A 16,795-nucleotide genomic window follows, 5' to 3' on the forward strand; every position below is an offset into this window, starting at 1 on the left:
GGGTGGGGAGGAAGGGGCGCTTCCATCCGCTCCCAGAAGCGGCGCTCCCTTCCCGCTCTGCTACCCGGGACCTACCACCATTTGCCTTTCCCCACTAGGAAGCCCGAGTTCCAGGGTAGAAAGAGACAGAAAAAGCATGCCTACACCCCCTTTGTCAGGCGTCCCCATCGCGTAGGAAAAGGAGAACAGGAGGCGGCGAAGGCGCCACCAGGGAGGAGAAGCCGCCTAGGCCTCGGCCCTCCCAAACCCATGGTCTTGAGGGGCGACGCGTCCCTGGAGAAAAGAAGAGGAGAAGAAGAACAGACCTCACCCCAACCGCCCTCTATCCCCCATTTCCCGCCCGGTGAAGGGGTCGACTAAGGTCCTGGGCTCGCCTCGAGGCCGGCCCGGCAGGCCACCGCCGGAGATTAGCAGAGACGCCACAGAAAACCCGGCCCTGTCCTCCCTCCCTCATCCCCGACCTCCGAGGACGGCCCACCCGGCCCCTCCCTCGGTTCGAAGCGGAGGACCGCTGCCGGCAACCTAGGCGAGAGGGAAGGAGGGAGTTACCTCCAAGTCGCGGCCTTTGTTCTTAAAGTTCTTCAGCCGTTGGTTGTCCAGCTTCTCGTTGTCGGCCATGGCGGGAGGCAGGGAGCGCGGCCTCTAGCTGCTGCTGCTTCTCCTCTTCTGCTGTTGCTGCCGCCTCTCCTCCCTCCTTTTTCTCCTTCGCCACCCAGGCCGGACCCAGCCGGGGCCCCCTTCCCGGCGCTGCTTCCGCCTCTCGGTCTCGCCCGCTCGCACTTCCTCCCTCAGCGCCACGGGGTGTCTCCTCCGAGCCGCCCTCCGCGCTGGCCCTGCTCGGCGACTGACGGATCGCGCGGCCTTCTCGGCTCGCCTGCTCAAGCCGCTCCCGTTGGCTCAGGCCTTGTCAGGGCGGCGGAATGTGCCGGTAGCGAAGGCACTGCGAGGCGGGGGAAGGGAAGGAGGAGGACGGGCAGGGGAGGAGGAGGCCGCAGCCTCGCTCACAGACGGAGGGCAACGGCCACGCCTAACCGCCCGCCTCTAGCTTCCGAGCGGCTCTTTCTGATTGGCCGCGTCCGAAGCTGTGGGCGGGGCCTCCTCGCCGGTGCTCTGGAGAAACAGTGCGTGCGGGGGACGAAAATACGCATTCGAAGGAAGGAAGAGAGTGCCGGAGGGAGGTGGGGGCGCCCTCGCTGTTAATAAGAGGTCTCCTGCTCCTCTTTCCCCACAGCTATCTGGTAGCCATCTTGGGCTATAGATGCGCTCTACAGGTCGGGCGTGGACCGCGAAGGCTGTGTGGTCCCATCCCGCTGGGCAGAGAAATGTTAGGTACGCTCCTTTTATTTGGGGAGGGGTTCCCCTTATTTACTTTAAGACCTTTGCATTCCACTTCTTCTCCTGGAAACGGCTGAGTAGTGAAACGCTTTGAAGGGATGCAACGCGTGCGGTGCGTGTAACGGTGCTGGTGCTGCGGCTGCGAAAGTCTGTTCGTAGGAGATGCCCGGGACGGGTGCAAGGCTCTGGTTGCAAAATACAAGAAACCGTGCGAATTACTGTTAAGCGGGGCGGGGGGAGAATGTTCCTAAAGCGGTTCACCCAAAACGAATTGGGAAATGGTTCAATGTCCCAAAGAGGTTCATAGTTTTAGAAGGAAACAGAAGGGAGACACTGGCAGCAAGGGCTGCTGTGCTGGGAGGGACGCTGTTCCTCTGCTAAACATAGGAGAGCCGCCGATTTGAAAGGTGCCCCTTTCCCCAGTGAGGAGGGAAGGTTGTGCTTTGCTGGCCAAACTGACACTGTTAAACCCGAGTATTAAGTGCATAATCCAGGAGATATCTGCGTTCCTCCGGTAGTATGTATAAAACACTTAAAAAGTTGGTTTTGACCGTTAAAGCCCTAAGTGATCTCGGTCCAGGGATTACCTTAAAAATATCTTTAAATGCCTTAAAAAAACGGTCTTCTCCCGCTTGCGTTTGCCCAAGCTTTGAGATCAGTTAAGAGCATACTGCTTTCTGGCCACCATTAAGAGGTTCATTCACCTTACTAGGTGTTGTCTTGATGGTGGTATCACAGTTACGGAACTCTCTCTCTAAAGAAATTAGGCATCAAAAGGCTTTATCTTCTGTATTCTTAAGACAGATGCTATCCATTTTCAGTTTGGTTCATTTCACCTGCTTTTTTCCTTATATCTCTCTTTGTTAGACATTCTGATGTACTAAACTTAAATGTGGTGCATACAAGAATGAAATAAAGACAGAGTGATAAAATAGCTTTTGTTTTCTGTCCAAGACACTTACAAAAGCCCCTTGTCTTGTATAGCTGTTAGATTATCATGGGAACAGATCTAGCAGTTTACCTATAGTAGGGAGAATCAAGAGGGAACACTAAACTCTTTCTGTTTAATTAAAGAGCTCTTTTGTAAAACATTCCCATCCCTTTACTTCTACCCTGTGCCATTTGTAAAATGAAAGTGATCGCACACGTTCTTATTCCTGATGCTAGCAGAACAGAACATGGCATCCTGTTTTTGCTTTTTCTGCTGGTCTATTTTTACAGTTGTGAATCACAACTTGTGATGTAGTACCGTATTCAGGATTTTCTTCCTAGGAAATGTGACCTGAGGCTGAGACCTAGTTCTTCCCTGAGCTACAGTATGCTTTTAAACTTCTAAGGGGTGTGGCTACTGTGAAACAATAAGAGACTGAGGTGGGGAAAAGGAATTAATTAGGACTGGAGCAAAAACACTTTCTCCACTTCTAATTAATCATTCCTCCAAGGACTCTTTCAGCTTGAGAGGCAAAGCCCTCTAATTTTAAAATATCCTGGAAGGAGTGAAATTAAGATCTGGGAAAGTATGCCATGTGAGATGTACTTTTCCTGTTCCCAATTTTCTATCCTAAGAGAACGGTAAGTACATCTTCGAACCCTGCATTGCACTACCCTCTCTGGTTTGGGGCTAGATGAGCATGTTCAATTCAGTTAGCACCAAATCCCAGAAGTCAGCACTATTAGGCAATTGTGCTAGTGCTAGGTAAACAGAAAACCGCTTGCCTAGCCTTAGAACTTGGCAGTCTCACTCTGTTATACAACGGGATGGAATTCTCTAAAAGCTTCTTTCCTCCTCCCATAATTCTTCACAGTTTCCAAAAATTTTCCATATAACTAGGATACGTCTGTACCCACTGTTCTTATGTGACTTGTACCTGAATGTAGAGTACTACAAATATATGGTGCAATTTGTACCTCAGACTATGTCCTGTTCCAGTTAATATTCTGCTTATGTGAGAAAGCAGTGAAGTAGTCTGGTTCCAGCACCAAAGCATGGGGGAACAAATAAAATATAAAGAAATGCAACTTGAAATTAAGGTCAAGAGTATAACTCTTTTTAATACATTCCCCCTCATAAATGAAACTTGCTTCTCAAATCTTCTTTGAGCATTTTCTCACTGAACTTACGGTAATAAAATAATCATAGAGGGTAAATACAGCTATAATAAGGGAAGTCATAGCAGATTCTCTACCCATGGTATGCCCAACTCCTTCCCAGATTACAGTTTGTATGACAGATTTACTGTCTCCCAAACCTGAGTGGCTAAATTTGGTATTATCTAAAGCAAACACAAACTGCATTTAATTGTTCTGGTCCGTTAGAAAAAAATTCAAAAACAACACTTCAGGGCTTGGGCCAAGAGAGAGAAAGTATGTTTTTACTGAATGTGTTGAAGGTGCATCCGTACCAGTCTCTCTGCTTAGTAAATGTTACAGCTATATATCTATATAGATGCCTAAAGAGAGATATGTACCTGTGGTGGCACACAGCGAAGTTTGTGCCAAAATATCTATAGCTGCCTCCTGTGACCATGCTAACATACAAGTTTCAATTAGTTTACACAGCTACTACAGTATTTTGTATTCATGTGGGTATACCTAAGAGCTGGATCTATTGTGACTAAAATGGCATTATGATGGTCATAAATGAGCTACTCGCTTCTCACCTTCATCCCCTGTGTACATTTCTCAGTCACTTACAATCTTGGACATTACTGCTGTGCTACAATTGGTACTGCCATTGATTAACAAGTACAGTAGATATGATCAACTTGCAGACTTTTTCTATGGCAGTGGTTTTTAACGTGGGGTCCACAGTTTATTGTGGCTGGGGGTGCTGGTAGTTCAACAACATAAGAACTACATTAAGAACCACTGGTCTACGGCATATTTGATTAGGGGCACATTTCATTTATAGGAGTCCCTGGGATTTGGAAAGGCGAAGGCTATTGTCATTCAGTGCCTAAAGGACGTTGAGTACCAATGCCTAGTTGACCTTGGAAATAAATGGTGTCCCCTTTATAACTTGGCATTTCTCTTCCAGCTGGGAACCAGGCTGCTAGATATCTAACAACTCTTCATTTTGCTAAATTTAGGTCAGCCTTTGCTAGGGATAGGCTGAATGTACTACCTTGGGCTTTGCTTCAAAGGAGGTTCTCTAAAGCAGGGATTCTCAACGTTGGGTCCCCAGATGTTATTGGACTTCAACTCCCATAATCCCCAACCAAAGGCCACTGGAGCTGGGGATTATGGGAGTTGAAGTCCAATAACATCTGGGGACCCAACGTTGAGAATCCCTGCTCTAAAGAACCTCCTGTTTAGGGTTATGTCCATGTGGGGAGGGTAGCTTGGAAACAGTCACTCATATTCTTCTATACTGCTCCCTTTATCGTGATTGTAGGAGTGAATTACTGTATGTCACTTACTAGAGCAATTCCCTGGTAGGCCTGATTCCTTCTATCTTAACTACTGCTTGGCTGATACTAACAATGAAGTCGCCAAAGTGGTAGCCAAATTTATTTATGGAGCGATGAGACAGGCATCCTGCCACGGTTTTTTTAGGGTTGTTTTTCCGAGGAATGGGGAGGGCATCCTAACTTGACGGGTTGTCAGCCTTCTCATGCTTCAAGACAGGGCCAATCAGATTTCAGATCTGTATATACTATGCTGCTCCAGCCACACCCAACCCAGTTCCGGTCCTGTCTTGCTTCAAGTCAGTCCACAAGCTGCCCAGTCTCCTCTAGCTTCTAGCTGCCTTAGGCTTGTTTTTCCTTGGTTATCCTCTACCTTTTTTGGTTTGTGTCTCTGCACTTGTTCCACTCATGGAGCTTTCATATTGCAGTGACATGCTGAAGGGCACACTTTTGGAGGGCCCCCTCTTAGAGGCTATGTTGGCTCACACCTATGCGGTGTCTGGGACTGCTGCCGTGTGCGCTGCTGGGTTTTCTGAGGGAACCATTGCTAAAAGCTCTGAGATGGCTCCGTGCCTAGAGCTCGTTCTGCCCCCAAAAGTGGCAAAGAAGACCAAACACTTAAATGGCCCAGACGTGGCCTAAAAGAAAAAGGAATGGAAGCTGGCCTCCGGTGGGGCTCCACTTTGTGAGAGGCTTCAGCTACAGGCAGTACAGGCGTGGCTATCACTGACGACAGTCTCTGAGATTCCTGCCAAAACCATGGCCGGACGTGGTCTAAAAGAAAAAGGAATGCAAGCTGGCCTCTGGCGGAGCTCCGCTTTGTGAGAGGCTTCAGCTACAGGCAGTACGGGCACGGCTATCACCAACGGCAGTCTCTGAGATTCCCGCCAAAACCACAGCAGCAATTATGTCTCTCCTCAGCCCGTGCCTGTTTATAAGGCTTTGCCTTCGGCCTTGCCGCTCGCTGCTTCTGCACTCCTACAGGGGGTGCACTCAGAAACGCCTGAGACTATTACCAGCCCTAACAATGAGGCTTTGTCAGCCGGTGAGTTGCAGTGGTTGGGGGACTTTGTTGAAAAACAATGTTTGTCCCTGGTGTCTCCTTTGTTGGAACAGTTGGGTTCTTCAGGGCAGGTAGCTGCCATCGTTCCCCCACCCCCGAGTGTGAGGGGGCTGCCTTGCGGGGGATGGGGGAGTGGCATCTGAAGCCCTGGCTAGGCCCCCTAGGTGCCCTTCCTTTTCTTCCTCCCCCGATTCAAGCCCTCAGAAGGGCTATTCCGCAGAGCACGCGGTTTCAGTTTTCCCTCCCCTCTAAAAGGAGACTCCATAAAAGAAAAAGAGTGCCACTGCCAGATGAGGGCATTAGGGCACCTAAACGCCCCCTAGTGGCTCCTCTGCCAGCAGCAGCGTCTTCTGTTGTTACTGCTGTGCCCCCACCTCATCACTCTGCTGCTGTTTCTTCTGACAGAGAGTCCTCTGAGTCAGAAAAGGAAGAAGGGGAATTGTCTGATGAACAGAACCCTTCTCAAGAGAAACCCAGCTCTTGTTTGTTTTCCTTGTCAGAGTTCGAGGTTTTGTTGGCCAAAGTGAAAAGAGTTATTAAGGATGTGTCCCCAGATTCAGGGGTTCCTTACAATTCAGGTTTAAATCAAGAGGTTTTCCCCTCTACCTCGGCTTCAACAGCCACGATTCCTTTTCCCACTCTCTTCAAGGATGTACTGTTAGCAGAAAAAAGGGGGGGTGCCTGTTACCACTAAACCTGTTTTGACTTTTCCTAAGAAATTATATACTCTGCTGCCTGACATTATGTCTTTGTTAGCTACTCTCATTGTAGATGCTCCTGTGGTGCAATTAGCATCGTGTGTGTAGCTGAATAAGAAGTCACCTGAGGAGAAGAAGGCGGATCATCATGGCAAGGCGTGTTTTCTTTGCTCTTCTCAGTTCCAAAGAAGGATGACACCTGGCATGCGATTCTCGACCTGAAACGTCTAAACTGCCTTGTGAGGAAGTGGACCTTCAGGATGGAGTTGTTCCAAGAGATCAGTCCACCCGTGGAATTGGCTTTCATCTATAGACTTGTCAGAGGCTTATCTGCACGTCCCAGTTCACCTGAGGTAACGTCGTTTCCTGAGGTTTGCTTACAATCAACAGCACTTCCAATACAGAGCATTGCCTTTTGGCCTGTCATTGGTGCCCCGAGTATTTACAAAATTGATGGTAGCTGTCATCGTGCACGCATGGGAATTCAGGCCTATCCGTATTTGGACAATGTGTTGATCATCTTCAACTGTCTCACATTCTGCTACATCTGGGAGTGCTTTTCAATATGGAGTTAGCATTAGTATCTCTACCAGTAGAGTGTCAGAACAAGCTCACAGAGACTGTCGCTTCTTGGATGCTGAAGAAGAAAGGGGACCTCATGTTTCAAATTTTGGGGCACTTGATTGCCTGCCTGGACTGTACTCCCTGGGCCAGATTGCATTCAACACCTCTCCAATGGTTTCTTCTTCCTTATTAATTGGTGATCATTGATAAGCAGCATTTGAAGGTTACTCTTCCTTCCAAGGTCAGGGAATCCTTTCGATGGTGGCTTTCTCTGGCACTGGAGAGGGGTACAACAGATGCGAGCCTATCTGGCTGGGGGGCACACTCTCTCGCTCACCATGCTCAAGGACTATGGCTGGAAGAGGAATTCCAGTTCAATATCAATTGGCTAGAATTGAAGGCCATACGCATGGCTCTGTTACAGTTCCAGGGGCTAATTCAGAACCGTCATGCCTTGGTCAGAATGGACAATGTGAAGGCCAAGGCCCATGTACACCATCAAGGCGGCACGAGGTTGCAAGTGCTTATGCAGGAGGCGGATTGCTTTCTGGCCTGGTCAAAGCTAAACCTGAAGTCCATAGTGGCTGAACTCCTGAGCGGGGAGGATATTCTCCAGGCAGACTGGCTAAATCACCAGTGGATAGACCCGTTGGAATGGTCACTGCTTCCGGCAGTGTTCGATCAGATTGTACACAGGTACGGTCCTCATCCACTGGATCTTTTTGCAACCATGCACAATACCAAGCTCCCAAGGTTCTTTGCCAGGCATCACTGCAGACAGGCAGAAGAGAGGGATGCTCTAGTGCCTCCCTGGCCTTCAGGGTTGCTGTACACCTTTCCTCCGATGCCAATACTATGTCTGGGGCAGCGGAAGATTGTAGCGGAAAGGGCGGAAGTCGTTCTCCTTGTTCCATAGTGGCCACGCCGACCTTGTTTCTCGGAGCTGGTGTCCATGTCGATTCAACCTCTGTGGCCACTTCCTCTCAGAAAAGACCTGCTTTCCCAGAGTCCTCTTCTGCACTCGGATCTCGGCTGGCTGAGACTTCACGCCTGGAGGTTGAGCGCAAGCTCTTAGTGGATAAAAGGTATTCCTCTCGGGTTCAGGATACCATCCTGGAGTCCAGAAGGCCGTCCACCTCTTGCATATATCAACTTACCTGGCCTGCCTTCTGTTCTTGGACAGCAAAGCACGATGTCCTTCCGGCTTCTGCTAGAGTGTTAGAAGTTTGGGGGTTTCTGCACTCTGGTTTAGAGAGTGGTCTTCGTCTGTACACCTTAAGGCAGCAGTTCTCTGCTCTATCGTCTGTTTTGGACCTCAGGGATTCTGGTTCTTCATCTTTGCATCCCCATATTAGTCAGTTTTTGAAGGGAGTGAGTAATTTGGCTCCTCCTCCTATCCACAGGTTTCCCACTTGGGATTTAAATAAGGTTTTAAATACCTTGACCAAGGCTCCATTTGAACCTCTCAGTTCTGTTGCTTTGAGGTATTTGTCCAGGGTTTTATTCTTAGTGGCGATAACCTTAACCGCCTTGAGCCATTTCTGGAAGGGCAGTGTAGAAATTGAATGAATGAATGAATGAATGAATGAATGAATGAATGAATAAAGTAACCTCTTCTAGGAGGGTCTTGGAGTTGGCTGCCCTCTCAGTGAGAGATGAGTTGTGTAGTTTTCAAAAAAGAGTCAGTTGTTTTAAAGTTGGATCCTACCTTCTTAACGAAGGTCAGTTCTATTTTCCACAGAAGCCAGGAAGTGGTGTTACCTTTGTTCTGTTCCAAGCCCACGCATCCTAAGGAACATGTGTGGCATAAGTTGGATGTGTGAAGGGCTTTAAGAAATTATACCCACCGAACTCAGTCTTTTAGGAAAACGGACTCTTCCTTTGTTTCTTTTCAAGCAGGCTCCCTCGGGACCAAAGCTTCTAAATTGTTTTTGGCCTGGTGGCTTAGGGCTTCGATAGCCTTGTCTTATGAGACATTGAACCTACCTGTGCCCAGAGGTATCATGGCGCATTCAGTGAGAAGTGTGACTGCATCGGCAGCTTTCTCAGCAAGAGCTCCCCTGGAGGAGATTTGTAAAGCGGTCACATCAAGTTCTATTTCTCCTTTTGTGAGACACTATAAGATTTCTTCCTTCTATGATCCCCAGGCGGCGGGTGGAAGGACAATTCTTCAGCGGGTGGTCTAGGCATCCGCTCCCCGCCCTTGATTTCATTCAGCTTGGGTACGTCCCGTCAAGTTAGGATGCCCTCCCCATTCCTCGGAAAAAGAAACATTGGTAGACTTACCGTGAATTATTCTTTTTCGAGGTATGGGGAGGGCATCCGGCCCTCCCGCGGATGCTGGGAAAGGAATGATATTCCTTGGGTGGCGGGGCAACTCCCAGGGTTCAAGATTGTGCTATCCCTGTTCTTTCTCTTCCTCTGGAGGTCTCTGGATTTTCCCTGGTTGACCTTTCTTCTATTCTTGTTCATTCTGTTTCTCTGGTGGTTGAAAGCCAGAGTTTTTTCTCCATTATGGGCCTACAGGTTTTTCGCTCACAGTCCCGGAACTGGGTTGGGTGTGGCTGGAGCAGCATAGTATATACAGATCTGAAATCTGATTGGCCCTGTCTTGAAGCATGAGAAGGCTGACAACCCGTCAAGTTAGGATGCCCTCCCCATACCTCGAAAAAGAACAATTCACGGTAAGTCTACCAATATTTCTTTTAGTTTTATCTTTATCTTTAGTTTTATTGTTATATTTACTCAATTTACTGTAATTCTGAATGGTTGTGTTATTGTCACTTTGGTTTCTGTTTGGCCTACAGCTGCAATAAAATAATTACTACTACTTTTATAGGAGTGCATGCACAAATTGACACTTACTATAATTCTAGATCAAATACAAACATAGTTTTTTATTTGAATTCCTGGCTTTCCTGTCCAGTTCAGTGGTGCAGCCTAAAAACAGAATTGGTATTTCAGTCACCTTGCACTGTTCAGTCTTACATCCATGACATGTCTTAGCAGGATGTCTACCCCAAGTTTTATTTGGCCCCAAATGCTCTCACGTTCCAGGAATCCTATTGTGAGCATCAGTGAAACTTTGCATAGGAAAATAATAGAGCTATCTCATTAAGATTCTTATTTTCGCTGTAGCCAACCCAGTTGTGGAAGGTTGGGTTTCTTTTTAAGTTTAGAAAAAAGATAGAAGTTTATAAAAGTATGCATGGTGTGGGGAAAATGAACAAACATTTTGCCGTGTGTGTTCTCGTTCTCTCTCTCTCTCGCAGCACTAGAGCCAGGGGTCATCCCTTGAAGGTGATTGACAGGAAGGACAGCCAAAAGGAAGTACTTCTTCAAATAGGATATAATTATTCTATGGAATGTGTTGCCAGAGGGTGTGATGATCAGTTTGGATAGCTTTAAAAGCAGATTGGGCACATTCATGGAGGACAAATCTGTTAGTGGCTACTAGAATCCATGACTTAAATACTGCCTCCAGGCTCAAAGGCAGCAGGCGGGGAAGGAACAGCAGGAGAGGCTGTATGCCTTCATCTCTTCTTTGTGAGCTTCTCAGGGTGCACTGTCCAAAGAAACCTTGGGCCTGGTTCAACAAGGCTTTTCCTATGAGGAGAAGGAAACCTATTCTCCCCCCCCCCCATTAGCTAGAAATATTTTAATTTCTATCCATATTAAGAGTTAACTAAATCGTTCTCTCTAATTTATATATGACAGGGCTTGACAAATCCCAGGTGCCAGGGAGCCATTGCATTTATATTAGAAATTTAACCATGGCACCTAGATTAGGATATTCATAGTTAGTTAGTTAATAACATCTTTATTGGTCCCAGGCAGCCCTGTTTCTGTTCCAAGTATGTAACTTGTAAAAGGGATAAAAATAAGCCCAAGTCCCATAATTTTGTCTATTATTTGGCTCCTGAATTTTTCAGATGACTCCTAGATCCAAATGAAATTTGTCAAGATCTGATATAGATCTGATTCAAGTGCCTTTATATCCCCATATCATTGACCAACAGAAATATATGCATATTTCCATTGTTTGAATTGTAAACTTTGTAAAATTCAGAATTTAGTGTATTATGATATTTAGTAGAATGTGTTTGTCTTACCTCGGAACACCAATTCAAATTGAAAAAGGATTTTAATCCTAAAATGGATTTTGAACACAGTGGGACTTACTTTTGAGTAAACATGCGTAGGATTATGCTGTTAGTAGTTCTGAAAACAAGCTTAGAACCATTTTATGATAACATAGGACTGACTATTTTCCATTCCTTCTTAGGATCCCTGAACAGCATTTAGCATATTAAATGGAAAAGTACAATATTACATTACTGTGCAACAAAAATGTTAATGATATAATGCAGATCACTAAACTAGTTTGTCTCATATCTATTTTGCTCAGGGAAGTGAGTAGTAGATCATAAAGTGCCAGAGGGCTGATCTGCAGGTTTCAGTTCTCTAACCATATCCTGTGCTTTAAAAAGTTATTACTTAATTTTAAATTACCAAAGTTTTTGGCAAATGCTGAAACACTTAAAGTTTTGGAATGCAAAACTTGACCTGGAAGGGGACTATTCCATCCAACATTGTAAGAAGTGCTTAAGTGATTAAAAGATATTTTTGTATTCAGATTTTCTGATACATCCATTTAGCTTTTCATTTATTCATAATTTTAGTTACTGGTTTGGTAATGGAAGTGTACCTATCAAAGAACTAGGATATTGCAGATGCATTCAGATTTCAGACTTGGTTCCTGAGCTGGGAGAAAGAGGCAGAGGTTCAACTGGAGCTTGTTTCCTAATTGCTTAGGTCAGTGAGTAAGCCTGACCCAGAAACTTTTATAGGGCTCAGAGTATCACCTATTCCACACTGACTTTTTAGGTGCAAGGAAGCTTTCTTGATTGGTCTCCCTGTAGTTATTTGGCCACAGACACACAGAGTGAATTCCTGCCTGACATCTCTCAGGTGACCTTAGTTCAGGCTTGAGCTCTTGGCTGATCTCAGTTGATTGGATCTATATTTGGAACTTGGATGCAAATTCTCATTTATGCTTGGTTATGTAGCCTTGTTTTCTTTTGACTCTTAATTACTTTAATTGGCACTAAAGGCAGTTGCTCACTGTCACAGCTGGGCTGTACCTGGTAAACGAATAAAATAACTAACTTGCAAAGGACTTTTCTGAAGGTTGACAATTGGTGTTTTCAGCTGCTTTTGTATGTGAAACACAGTCATTTCTCTCTCTGGTGGTATAGTGGCAGTTGTTCACTACATTTTAATCCCACTCTTCCTCTGAGCCTAGAGCTGTGTACATGGTTATAGTTATCCTCACAACAACCCTGTGAGGTAGGTTGCTGTGGTGCAGATAAGATTATTATTATTTTGCTGCCAAAGCAAGATGAGACAGAAAAATGGGAGGTAACATGCTTGTTGTGCATGCAAAATTCCAGCAGTAGTAACAAGAAAAGGCAAAACTTGTGAAACAGGATGGTTTGCATAAATAATCTGTTACTTTCAGGTTTGTCCTAATTTGTGAAGTCTCTTTCCTTCAAATTTAAGAGCACTTGCTGAGGATTAATGGGAGTTCCTTTATCTTGCAGCAAAATAACCAGTATCTTTTCACTGATTAATTGTACATGTTTTCTTGGAATGCCCTCCGTGTTAAAACAGTATTCTGCTTAGCAATGAATGTAAAATGTTTTCCCAGCACTCCATAATGATTTGCTGCTACTCCATGCCTGTCTTTTGTACTCCACATTCACCTTTGTTTTCTTTTCAGCCATCGATTCCAAACTCTGTGCAACATGAACTGGCACTTCTCCATCTGGTTCCACCACTACTTGTGCTTTTTTGTTCTGCATTCTTCTATTTTTTTTCTGCATCCTCCAAGGTCATTTCTGGTGACCGTATTGCATAAAGGAGCCATTTTGTGGTTCTTAAGTGTAAAAAAAAATAAATTAAAAAAAGATTGAGGGGTTGGTTTTTCATGAAAAATTGGCATTAGGAGGGGCGGGGCATTGCTGGACAGCTGGAGACACACGGAACAGGGTACAGCACTTTATTTCAATTGTTTGCCAATTTTCTGACTTTTTTTGCCCTCCAGGAACCTAACCTCCCAATTTCCATTCACTCAGTGACTCGTTATTCGTAGTTTAATTATTTGCAGAAATTGGTGGGAATGGAACCCCCATGGATTCAAGGTCCATTTGTATCTCATACAATTCTGTTTACAGGAAACATTATACAGATTCCGTGATGGTTTTCTTTTTCTTCTTTTGGAGAAAAAGAGTATCCAAAAGGGTTTCAGCAAGGTGGGAGCCTCTTCTGCATTACTGAGTAACCTCAACTAGATTATCTGTATTCAATTTCTAATTTTTGATCCAACATGTTTTATATAAAATATGCACTTGCCCATTTCTTGGTAGTTTTGTGATCATTAGCCTGGCAACTAGCTCCTTAACCCCTTCACCCAGTCATTCAGACTGTTGAAGGAGCCTGGTGTAGCAGCCAGACCTCAGATAAGCTGCTCAGAATAGGCAGTTTGATCCATTGCCTGACTACAAACACTATGTATTACTTATATATATATATAAAGCACTTAAAATTGCTAGATGCTGTACAAAAATTTGGAATAATACAGGCCTTGCTCTCAGGGTTACACAATCTAAAAATAAAGACAAGGTCTATTAGGAAGGGAAGGAGGATTGAAAGGGAAAACTCAGGTGAGTAATTGCCAAAAGTGACCAGTGCAAAAGTTGTTCTTAGTCCCATGTAGCTGGCTGTTGTGGAAAAAACTGGGTTGGCATCTGGGCCAGACAGGCTGATGGTAAGTGCCTTCCACTTTCTCTCAGTCCCTCTGGTAAGCTGCGGAATGGCTGCCTAGTGTAGGAGGGGGGTGCCGGGTTGCTGTTGGACTTGGTAGGTAGGCTTGTACCCGAAATGTTACGGAGGCCATTATAGAGGCCTCCAAAACGTTTCGGCTACTGGGGCAGTTTTGGCTTTCAGAGGCGGCGGGAGTGTTCTCTTAAGGGCAGTGGAGGGTGCGCTTACCCCTCCCGCCGCATTTTCCCTGCCGGCGCTCCGTGGTATCAAAGCCCCTCGGGGCGGCAGCGTACCTCCCTACCGTCCTCGGCCGGAAGTACCGGGTGCACGTGTGCCCATTGTGTGTGTGCGCATGCGTGTACAGCAGATGGGCACATGTGTGCCCGGTACTTCCATCCACTTCCAGCTGAGGACAGCAATGGGGCCGCAGGGAGGTACGTGGCTGCCCTGAGGGGCTTTAATACAATAATGCAGGGGAAATGCAGCGGGAGGAGTAAGTGCACCCTTCCCTGCCCTTAAGGGAACACACCCGCCACCTCCGGAATGGTTCCGTGCACATCCCTGCTAGGTAGGTCAGTGGAAAGAGCCTCATTTCCTTTTCAATACTGCAGAGAGTATGGTTAGTGGAGTCTGAGAGAGAAGGGGGACTAAGGACTTAGGCACATGTTAAGCTTGCAAGGGCTGGGGATCTCACTGAAAACTGCCTATGTGAGGTGTGATATCTTTGGCTGGGGGGTCATGGTTTGGTGGAGGAGCATGTGCTTTGCATGGAGAAGAATCAAAAGTTCCGCCTCCAGGTAGACTTGGGAAATACCCCTGTGTGAAATCGTGGAGAGCTGCTGCCAGTAAGTGTTGCCAGTACTGAGCTAGATGGACCAGTGGTCTGACTCAGTGTAAGGCAGCTTCATATGTCAGCCACATGTCCTGGCTGTAATATTTGGAATGACATGACACATGGATCACTAGCATCCCATGGTGGGACTTCATGCTCCTACTTCAGATTCCTGGTAGTTGCTGCCAGGGTGATGGTGGGAAAAGCAGCATAATGTGATAGTGCATGTGGCTGGTCCTTTCAAATGTTATGGCTTATGTGGCGTTGCATCTCCATAGCAATTGTAACATGCTCTGACCCCGGGTATAAAGGCTTACAGGGGTAGAGGGCATGATTTAGACAAGCCCTGAGCCGAACAACTTTGATTTAAAAAATGAAGACAGAAGAGTTGTAGTTGTACCACATGCTAATGAGAAAACATCTGCATTATTTATTTCTTGACTTTTTATCCTGCTCTTCTGCCATTGGATTCAGGGCAACGTGTGTGCATGCGCGCGCACCCCATCAGAGCAACCGAAGATGGCGGAAGCTGAAATACCTTGCACATTATATTTCTGTTTGTTAATCATCAATAAATTTATACTGTTCTTGATTTAACAGCATCCATTCTGGGATCCAGAAAATACTTGTATGAAGTTCAGCTATAAGTTTGCAGCTATAAAAATCATGTCTGTCTCTCTTTTTTTCCGTACAACAACCCTGTGAGATTATGCTGAACAATCAGTGTTCCAAGGTTACCTGTCAGGCATAATGGGAGGGATTTGACCTCTGATACTGGTCGAATGTTTGTACCATACTATACTGGCTTTTAATATTATCCACATACCACACATCTCAAGTGCTAAGCTACAGGCACATTGTAGTGATGCAAAGTATGGATGCAGATTTTGCTGTTATGATGCAGTGGCTGACTACATGATTCATGGAGGATGAAGGAAGTACCACTTGGTCATGAGAATGCATCCAAAGATTCCCAGGTCTGCTGCAGGGCCTGAAGAGAAAAAGTGTGTTTTCGTGTGTCAAAATAATTTATAGTATATTACTCATGTATACAAAGACTGTCACCCCCCACTTCAACCCTCAAATTCTGCTTAGGCCAGCTCACTTTGCCTTTTGGTTATTTCAGGACCAGTGGTTCCTCTTTTTTTAAAAAAAATCTGTGTGGAATGAGTTTTGTTCTGGGTGGCAGTATCAAGGCACTGTGTGCGCACATGCCTTCAGAGCGGGGCCTTCTTAATTCAACCTGAGCAGGATCTAAAATAAATTGAGCGGCCATCAGAAAACTTGTGAGCGTGCGCACGCCTTAGTGGGAACAGTGTTCAGGACAATTAAAAAGAGGATAACCAATGAATCTTTTGCCAGTCAATCATGTATATAATTTAGATTGTGCAATTTTGTGTGTAGGATCCTGTGGGTTTTGTTATGTAACACTGAAGATGTATGTTGACAGTGTTGTAGAAACAACTATATATTCATCTCACTAGCCCTATTCAGACATCTGTACACGGTACATGGTTTTTGTGTGAATGACTGTACCTGTGTTCATTAAAAGTGAACGTAGGCATAGGTCTCCCAAATGCATGCTACAGATAGAAAGCAAAGCATATTGTTGTATCTGTTCATGTGAATTACTGTACCTGTGTACAGATCTGTACCACTGTACATAGACTATACAAATTTTGAACTTAATGTGTGAATAGGGTTATTGATCCAGTGCTTGGTTCAGCAAGAAATTGATGAACAAGTTTATGAAATAGTAACCAAAGGAAATTCAGTCTACATTTCTAATATGATTTTAGGGTTTCAAAAATATCTGAAATTTGATTCGTGTCTTAGTACGTAGTCCCAGTGGCTTATCACTAATGTTCATGTCTTCTTCGGGTATTATACATTCTGATATATAGCCCTTTTTACCAGTTGCACATGTCTGGGAGCTGGTTGTAGTTAATTGTACAGGGTTGTGTGTGTGAGAGACAGACAGCCACAATTTTCTTTATTATATTACAGATTGCAGGATGACTGTTGATGTTGAGAACAAATTTTGGAACTGAATCCATGCTTGGGTCCCAGG

General features: G+C 45.5%; 2 protein-coding genes across 4 annotated transcripts in view; one reads left to right on the top strand and one right to left on the bottom strand.

The window, feature by feature from the left end:
• KPNA4 (karyopherin subunit alpha 4) overlaps nucleotides 1-997 on the bottom strand; it is a 48,302-nt gene extending 47,305 nt beyond the window's left edge. The window contains exon 1 of the mRNA XM_053305740.1: nucleotides 550-997. Coding sequence (XP_053161715.1) covers nucleotides 550-618 — 69 coding nt within the window. The 5' untranslated portion in view covers nucleotides 619-997. The remainder of the gene's footprint in view (nucleotides 1-549) is intronic.
• Nucleotides 998-1,016: 19 nt separating this feature from the next.
• Nucleotides 1,017-16,795, top strand: part of B3GALNT1 (beta-1,3-N-acetylgalactosaminyltransferase 1 (globoside blood group)) — a 62,766-nt gene continuing 46,987 nt past the window's right edge. For 2 of the 3 annotated variants that reach the window (XM_053305753.1, XM_053305755.1), the window contains exon 1: nucleotides 1,017-1,329. The gene's annotated coding sequence lies outside the window, so the exon portion shown is untranslated. Of the gene's footprint in view, nucleotides 1,330-12,849; nucleotides 15,317-16,795 lie in introns of those variants that run through there. The other variant, XR_008318813.1, reaches the window with a different exon arrangement.

This window comes from Hemicordylus capensis, chromosome 3, assembly GCF_027244095.1.
Source record: "Hemicordylus capensis ecotype Gifberg chromosome 3, rHemCap1.1.pri, whole genome shotgun sequence".
NCBI lineage: Eukaryota > Metazoa > Chordata > Lepidosauria > Squamata > Cordylidae > Hemicordylus > Hemicordylus capensis.